At 42.1% G+C, this 9273-nt stretch overlaps 1 protein-coding gene across 2 annotated transcripts in view; it reads right to left on the reverse strand.

Moving 5' to 3' along the window:
* PDE11A (phosphodiesterase 11A) overlaps nt 1-8872 on the reverse strand; it is a 296962-nt gene extending 288090 nt beyond the window's left edge. For both annotated transcript variants that reach the window (XM_054722954.1, XM_054722953.1), the window contains exon 1: nt 7982-8872. In XM_054722954.1, the coding sequence (XP_054578929.1) occupies nt 7982-8872 (891 nt within the window). The remainder of the gene's footprint in view (nt 1-7981) is intronic.
* Between the last annotated feature and the right edge of the window lie 401 nt (nt 8873-9273).

Consider the following 9273-nt stretch of genomic DNA (forward strand, 5'->3'; position numbering starts at 1 on the left):
AAAGGAGTGGGTGGGGAAATAGGAGTCTAGCAATTAACATGAAGATTTGATCAATGCAGAAAGCAATTCAGATAATCACCAGTTATCCGGATGGTTTTCATATGCCCCATTTAAAAAATAAATCTACAAAATAGGGTCCAATGAGTTAAAAGATGTGTTCAGAGGATGAATGTCCTGGTTTAGCTGTCTATATTGCCTGACTAGGTGGAACTTTCTGCTTGGAGGTGGAACTGACCACATAAAGGAGGTATCAGTGGTAATTATTCAATTGAATAGAAAACTTTGCATTAAGCCCTATATGATCCACTGCAGTGAATGAGAAATAAGAAATCATGATCTTGATCTTGAGTCACAGACATGAGGTCATTTAACTATCCAAATACTTATAATACTAAGAATAGAAAGGAGCACATTAAAGCATTGGAGAAGTTCAAAGCAGGGAGAGATCATGTCGTTTGGGTGGGAGGGGGCAGGGATTACCAAGAATTTCATGAAATGGGCTTTGAAGGAAGAAATAATTTAAATTGGCAGAAAAAAAAAAGAAGGCAAAGGGACAGATGTAAGTGTGCACACAATAATTAATCATCAGTAGAGGCCACAAAGGGAGTGGCTGTGCATGAAATTTCTGGAATCCAGACATCTGTTTGAATTACAGCTCCTTCACTTCCCAACCTCAGTTTCTCCTTCTGTAAAATGGGGGTGTTAATAGCTACCTCCAGGGATTGTTGAGAGGATTAAAAAAGCCATTGCTTTCATGTCTGGCTCATTAGTGTAATGCTCCTTAAATGGAGTTACTGTTAATCAACAGTGGAGCTTCAGTTTCCCTTTTGACTATCATTATGTTTACATTTTTTAAAATTGATACCCTAAAGAGGTGTCTCAAAAGTTCCTCATTTTTTCATTCAGGTGAAAAAGATTTCTTGTACTAAATTTGCAACAGCCTAATGTTATATTTAATGATAGGAAACAGAATTCATCATTAATGTGTGAAACCACTATTCAGTCCTTGAAACCAACCAATTAATAAGAAACTCTTGGAAATATAAAAAAATACAGTTTTTAAGGCCAGGAAACCTTCTTTACTATTTTAATCCTAAAAATAAATAAATATATAAATTTAGCCAAAATGCCTATAAGTGACCAGGAACCCAAGTATGTCCTAAAATATTACGAATCCAACCCTCTATTTTACAACTAAACTGCTTTTCTTGGGATTCAAATTCTAGTTTCCAGAAGAATGTGGTTATATTGCAAAACACCACCCTCAAAATACATGACTAAAGTAGCAAGGAGTGGACCTCAAGGATCTTGTTGACTTTCCTATAAAACGACTCAAAGCTATTTCAGAGGAAAGCTTCATGTGACTCTTTGACACTATATTACACATGAAACACTAGCTTCCAAATTAAGCCAGCCAGCCTTGTAAATAAACAGGGGACCCAAATCTCGGGAACCAAAATAAATTGGTCAGATTAGTAAACATTTAGCTTATGGGTTGGGGAAAAAAATGAAGTTAACCTTAAATTACCTCCCCATGATTCTGTAGAAACTGTACTTTTTTGTAATCTGTCCTCATGTACAAAGCAGCTAATGCGATTTGTCACTGTGCTTATCATGATCGTGTGTCTGTCAGAAAAGGGGGTGGAAATAGCAAATGTTTCCTGCCTCCAGCACAAAATCAATTCTGCTTCTGGGCTAGTGAACATGTTTGTGGGCTTGGGGGCCATTTTTCAAACACTATGTGCAAAGCTGAAATAAGATTTCATGAAACTCTTTCATAATACTAGTGCTGGAGTGGGACCAACAGCTGCCTTTTAAGCAAATCTCAGCAACTTAATCACAGAACTAAACCCATGTCTGTCAGCACTGGCTCATCAGGGAATGAAGCATTTTCGTCACTGATTTTCTGGCTACATGAAATTAATCCCTTCTGAGGCCAAATGTAGTTATTTCAATGGAGATTATTCTCAAATAAAATAAAAAATTAAAATTCAGTGCAATGCATCGTTAAATAAAACTTGTGTATAATTTTTGTTTTGTTTTGCTTTCCAGCTCCTCTCTTCAAGGATAAGCAATCAGCTCTCCTTGCTTATATCATGAGAAGCCAGAACAAAATATGAATGAGCAAAGATGGAGAAAGGGTAGTCCTGGAAGAAAGGGTGAAAAACACAGGAATAGAAAAGCACTCTCCTGGCATTGAAAATGGCACATAATTTAATTAGGATGGAGCGGAGGCCATGGGAAGCAGTACACACTAGACTGGAATAATATTAAACTTTTCCACCTAAGACTCAGCATGACTTAGAAGCAGGGCCAGCATCATGGGCATGTGACGGGTGCAGTTACAGGGTCTCCCTGCTTGAGATTTAATTCTATCTTTGAATTTGTGTTTTGAATCTGTGCTTTGGAGTCCAATGGGGAAATGGCCTATGAGCCTGGAGCTTGAAGCCTCAGCCCATACTCAGTCTCCCCTCCCACTGCTTGCCCAGGACTGCTTCTCCGCCACTGCTCCCTGCTCCCCGGTGTCCTGTGCCCCACCCAGACTACCCATTTGTCAACCCTGCCCTGAGAGTAGGAGCCACAACCAGGTCACATTGATTGGGAGAGAGGTCCGTATCCCATGTCTGCCGCAGCCCTCTGCTCTTGGTTGGGGTCTAGGTGGGAGTGTGAGGAGGGTCAGGTGCTCCACCAAGGGGAGGAGCAAGGCTGTGGTCATCCCAACCCAGAGCTGGCAGCACTCTGGCGAATTCAGGCAGAAAACTGAGCGGGAGCCTCTCACTCACCCCCATTCGAGGTACTGAGAATTTCTCAGCAGGGAAGTTGAAATCACTTTGGGGCCACATTTCTGCTGTGGGTGGGGCAGCAGACCCTTAAGAAGGGAAGATTGATTTCTCCACCTCCAGTCAGGCTCCGGCTTTATTTATCATTTTTGCACTGAGTTCCACAAATTATGTGGGTAGCTTGACTTAAAATCTTTATTTACCCAGTTTCTCTTATGGTTTTTGTATCAGCATTACCCTTCTCCTTATCACCCAGGTTCAGAATCTGAGTCACCATTGACTTCTCTCTGTCCTCGTCCAAATCCACACCTGCAGGACATCTCCCACATGTCGCCTGCTGTCCATTTCCACTGTTCCAGCTTTAGTTCAGTTGTTCTTCATGGCTCTATCAGACCAGCTTATAGACTCCTAATTATTTTCACAGCTTTGAACTTCCCCTTGTTCAATCCATTCAGCCACTGCCACCAGGTAACCCAAAACATCATTCTGGTCATGCTAAAATGTTTTTAAGGGCTCCTTGTGGCCTACTATTAATGAAGTTCAAGCTCTTTGGTCAGGTATTCAAGGTCCCTTCTTCTTTTGCCCTCCCCTTACTTTTGAATATTAATTCTATAGTATATGCAATACTTCGGCCAAATTAAACCACTCACTGTCCTCTGTACATAATTGGGTCTTGTTTATCATCTCTCTGCTGAAGCCATTTTGCTGTACCTTGATCACTGCCCCTGATGCCACGACCATTTCCAATAACAAAATCCAACCCTTTTCCTAGCTCAAATGGCACCTCCCCCATGAAGGCTTCCATCATGAGCCAAGTCACAATGAGCCAAGACATTTTTCTCTAACACTAATGCCATTTAGTTTGTGTCATTAAGTACAGCTTGACCATAAATATGTGGAAGGCAAGAAGCATGTCCTCTCATTGTTGTATGCCCATAAGCCTCCAACCTGAGCCTTAGGTGAATAATGGACACTCAGTGTGTGTTTGTTGGAACTAATGAATGAATAAATCTGTTGTGTAAATAGATCAGGTTTCCTGAAAGCCTGGCACACCCGTAACCTTCTGCGTCATCCCCTTTCCTCTTCTCAGTTCTCCTAACAAAATATAGTGGCTGCTTTTCAAGCCCAAAGCCCATCAAACATCTGTATCATTATTATCAACACTTATAAAAATATCATCTCTCACTTTATATTAATGTTTAAAGTGCTATGTTCTGTATGCTTAGAATAATCTCAAAGAGAACATCTGTTACTTTAGTGCTCTTATTTTCAACCTCTTGAGGGCAATTTTTTCATTACTAAATTAAAGTGGGCTGTTTAATAACTTATAACTGTCAGGGGAAAATGGTAAATTGCAGCCACTCTGATCTATGCTGTATATCTAAAATGAATTTTTTTTCCCACTTGCAATTCATTATTTGTCATCAAATTTCAAGTCTGTTTTTTAGGACTAATTGAGGAAAGTAATGAAAAATAATGAAATAAACTAAGGAGTATTTTTGCTGTAAAAAACTTTTATTCAACTTTAGCATTTCATTAAACTATCTATCCTTGACTCCAAAATGCCATTCTTATCATAATCTCTTAAGTGTCTTCAATGCCTTTCTCTCACCCATATTCTGAACCTCCAAGAGGATCATTAACCTAATTATCAAGTGATTAAATTTTGAGACTGTGTGATAATTGCATCTCCTGAAGAAAAAAAGTACACTAGTTGAATCTGAGCAACAAAGACCTTTAAAATATAGTAGTTAGAGAATCATGAAAGATGGTTATATTTTTAATATAGAAACTTCAAGATGTTTACAATATATGATCAGAATTATAATAACATCATGATAAAAGAGCATGCATTTGGAAGGTTGCCAGTTTTCATTAAGAAAAACCTATAACAGCATAAAATGTATGGGGGAAAATATTAGAACTTGGGAAGGATGCAACATCAATATAACTCTATAAAAAGTTTATAAGTTACTAAGGGGAACAAAGTGTAGGGATAGGCTACAGTCAGGTGTTATCAATCATGTTTAGGGAAATCTCAAGTAGAGGGTGGAAGGATAGATATTTCTCTATTCCTTGAATGTAAACCTGGTTCTAAAACACTTAATTTAAGGGGGGAGCATAGCTCAGAGGAAGATTAGGCTGGTCAAAATGTGCTCAATTCGCCGAAGCCTGTTTGGCTCAGTGGATGGAGCGTCGGCCTGCGGACTGAAGGGTCCCAGGTTTGATTCCGGTCAAGGGCCTGTGCCTTGGTTGCAGGGGGGTTGTGCAGGAGGCAGCTGATCGATGTTTCTCTATCATCGATGTTTCTGACTCTCTATCCCTCTCTCTTCCTCTCTGTGAAAAATCAATAAAAATATTTTTTAAAAAAATGTGCTCAATTCACATCTCAGACCCAGATAAGGGGGCGGGAGGTGGGGAGAAACACTTGAAAATAAGATAAACAGAAAGAAAAAGAACACTAGTAAACTAGATATCATCATAGTCATCATTTTCTGATACTATTTCCTGAGTAATTGCAGTGTGCAGATAATGTTTTAGGGAATTTAATGTAATATCTTATTTTTATTTTATTTCTTTTTTTACTAGTATCCTCACCCGAGGCTATGTTTATTGATTTTTTAATATAGATTTTTTTTATTATTGATAGTATTACAGATCTCTCCCACTCCTCCCCCCTTCCTCCCTTCCTCCCAGCCCCTACCCATGCCCCCTCATGTCTTCACCACCCTATTGCCTGTGCCCATGGGCTATGCATATAAGTATATAAGTTCTTTGGTTTATTTCTTTTCATCCTCCCATCCCCACATCGAGGTATGTCAGTCTGTTCTGCTTATTGATTTGAGATGATGTGAGAGAAACATCTATCGGTTGCCTCCCATACACGCTCCAACCAGGGATTGAACCCAAAACTTAGGTATGTGCCCTGACCAGGAATCAAACCTGCAACCTGTTGGTGTACTGGACAATGCTCCAACCAACTCAGTCACCCAGCCAGGATTCGTTTTATTTTCAAAACAATAATCTTTGCCATGTAAGTGTCATTTCCATTTTGTAGAAGAGGAAACTGAGACTGAGAGATCAAAAAATTATCCCAAGGTCACACCAGTGGTTTTTATGATGTATCATAACAAAGAAAAGAAGTAGTTTCATCAAAGAGTAGTGTAAGTAAAATATAAAACACACCATGTTAAAAATACATAAAGGAGACCAATGGGGGTGGGGGTGGGGAACTTTCTAAGCAGATTGAAATGAATACAAGCAGTGAACTAAGATAGTAAACTCTCAACCCATAGAACACCCTTCTCCTCCCTGCCTTTGCCAGTCCTCCCAACAACCCAGTCTTACAGCCATCATTACTACCCTGGGAGAAAAACAAAAACAAAACCTCTCCTTGCCCAATGTCAGCTTTCAAATATTAAAAGGCAACTTGGCTTTACACTCTGTCTTCAAAGTAAGAATAGGGCCCAGAAGAAACATCAGCTGTGAAAATCTGATTTTCTATGCCTGTGATAGCACCTCTAGCCACAGTTCTAGTCAGCAGGAAGACAAGTTAACTGCTGAGGAAGCTGAGAATTATGCTCTTGAAGAAAAGACAGTATATGAACAGTATTAAATAAAAGTTAGGAGCTGAAGGAGGGGAATAAGAAATAAAAGCTATATAAATGGGAGAAAATCAATTGGTGAAGAATGAGAAAAGCAAAGGCAAGAAAGAGAAGACTGAAATTCCATGCTATAACAAGTGTCATCTGACTAGGAAGGGATTTTTTTAGCACAAGCACACCGTAAGAATGTGGAAAAAAGAGTTTATGATTGTTCAACTTTTTACAGAATCCTCAACATATGAGTTATTAAATGATTTTATTTCTTCTCATGGTTTTCTGGGATTGTAGGAAAAGAGACACTTGGTAAAGATTACTCATTGGTTACTTGACCTAACCCTATCTGTCTTCAAGAGGTATATAATGAAAAATGTACCTAATCAATACAAAAAGATTAACAAAAATGGTATTCTGACAGGCATCCCTTAACATTAAAGTGTTATAGTGACACCTCACAAAAAAATGAAACTTGGTTTAATACAAGCTAGTCAGTTTTCTAAGTAAAATTGTCAACTTTCAGATGCAATGTAAGTTTACCTTTAATGTCCTTCCCACCACTTTTGCTGTTCTGATCAATAGCAACCAAACGCTAAAAAACATGTAGCTCCTTTAGACAACTGGAAGGAGTGATCAATTCTTATGAACCCTGAAGAAGTCTCAGAAAGTGGCATCAGTTTCACCATGTTCAGTAACGGAGACTGAAGAAATTAGAACTGACTGGCTTTTAGATCCAGGATAATATCAAGTTCAAATCACTGTGAAAATAAACGGCTTAGAAATACCAGATGACAGCATGTTCAGTTTCCTTTTCCACTTGAAACTAGCATGTTTATCCTGCTCATTGCCTTTGGAGTTGCTAGAAAATTATCAATTTTTTGTTTGTTTCACAAACTAAAAACCTACTGCTCAGTCCCATCAAAAACTGATTGCAGATAATGCTGCATTCCAGCCTACAGATAAATCATCCCTCTACTTTTCCAACCTCTGTAAACTCAACAACAACAACAAAACACAGTTAAAATAGATGCTAAGTAGACTCAAATGTGTCAGAGGACCATTCTTCTCCTGACCTTCCCTCTCTTCCTCTTCTCCCCTAGGTTGGAACTCATGCAACTGTAAACTAGAGAAGAGGATAGGAAAGTAGTTCGGCACTTTGCTCCCTTTCCAACCACAAATGAGAATGAAATGCATTATGATCCCAAAAAGACATCAGAGACACCAACATGCCCATTTTCTTCAGACTAACACTGGAATTCTGGAGTAGGCATCTTTTTCTGTCACCCCACAAATGCATTCTAAAACCATACACTGATATTCTTAAAGACAAAGTATCTTGACTGAGAACACATGCTATCATTGGATGCAAAATGTAACCCTTGTTCTACGTGAATTTTCCACAAACCACTGCGTGTTAGAGAAAGACCATGACATCAAAATGGTGTAGAAACACTCTAAGCAGTCTAAACTCAGAAGGAATTTAAATAGCAGGATTCGTATTGTAAAGAGTCTAGATTAATGTGTTTCTGGATGCCAAAGGGTAACTGAAGGCTTGGCTCCCAGGCCAGTGGGGCTCTGGAAGGGGTCAATGCAAAGTCCTACCTGGTAGGCATCAGGAATGTTGACAGTTTCTCCGTGCTCCCCGACATAGCCAATGATGCCTTTGCCCCAGGGGACCTGCACCTCGTTTGAGTTCTCTGTGCTGCTGCAGGGCAGCAGTGGGGTTCCTGCATGCACATCAAACAACTTGGAGACCAAACTCTTCTTGCCAGCAGCCACCCTTTCCACCAGGAAAAGAGAGCAGCGGTCAGCATCCACCATGAGGCAGACAAAGATGAGGATCTTGTAGCTCAAGCTAGTAAGGTCAAGGTCATTGGAGATATCCTTGACCAGTTCCAGAAAGAACTGACGCTCATTATGCTTTTTGAGGTGGCACTTGTAGTCCATGGCCGTAGGGGGATATTGAGGCAGATTCACTCTCGATTCCAGCAGGGCGCTGAGAATATGGGCTGTGGTGGGAGGCAGGGAGCTGGCCTTGCGGAGAAGTGCCCTCCGCCGCACACTGCTCAGGGGCTCCTGGGCCCGGGAGGTCACTTGTTCATCATAGGTCCTGTTCACGTGGATGGCTTTGGAGCGGGCAAAACTCTTCCTTAACTCTTTCTGAGAAGCTTTCCGCTGCAGGTTCCCATCCCCCCGGCCGCCACTGGCCCAGCTGGGACTCAGGGGAGCCCCCCCACAGTCCCCACCACCCGGAGGGGGCTGGCTGCTGCCCGAGCCATTTGGTCCAGTGCCACCACCACCGCCGTGAGCCATGCCGCCGGGGCCAGCCAGTGCAGGCCTTGGGCCTAAAGCCCCCTGGCTCGGACTGTGCCTCTGCAGCCACTTCTCCACCATCTCCTGCTTCCCCTTCCGCATCAAGTAGTCTTCGAGCAATTCTGGGTGCCTGTCCAGGAAAGTTTCCACCTCCCCGAAGTCCAGGGGGGAAGCTGTCATGGTCCCAGCCACAGCTTTCCCTGCCTCTTACACTTGGACGGGATGTTTACCTTTCTCAGCCCTCTAGCTGGTCCTCCACGTGTCTACCCCACCAGTATTCCCAGCTCTGGGCGGAGCTTCTGCAGAGCAGTGCTTCCTAAGGGGCTGGGGGTGGCCCTGCCTCCGGGCTCAGCGAGTGGCTGGCACGAATCCCACCCCTCGTCCTGCAACTCCGGCTCCGCACAGGTGCCCCGAGCGAGCTGTGTCGGCCACAGCGTCAGTCCTGGGAACCGGAGGTATCGTATCGCTGCTCTCGCTCAGGCTGCCGCCGCTGCCGCTGGAACCGGATGAGCGGAGCACTGTGAATGGGAGGTAGCACAGGACACGCCCCTGAGTGAGGCGAGGAGCCCGGAGGGAGGCGC

The sequence above is a fragment of the Eptesicus fuscus genome, chromosome 11, assembly GCF_027574615.1.
Source record: "Eptesicus fuscus isolate TK198812 chromosome 11, DD_ASM_mEF_20220401, whole genome shotgun sequence".
NCBI lineage: Eukaryota > Metazoa > Chordata > Mammalia > Chiroptera > Vespertilionidae > Eptesicus > Eptesicus fuscus.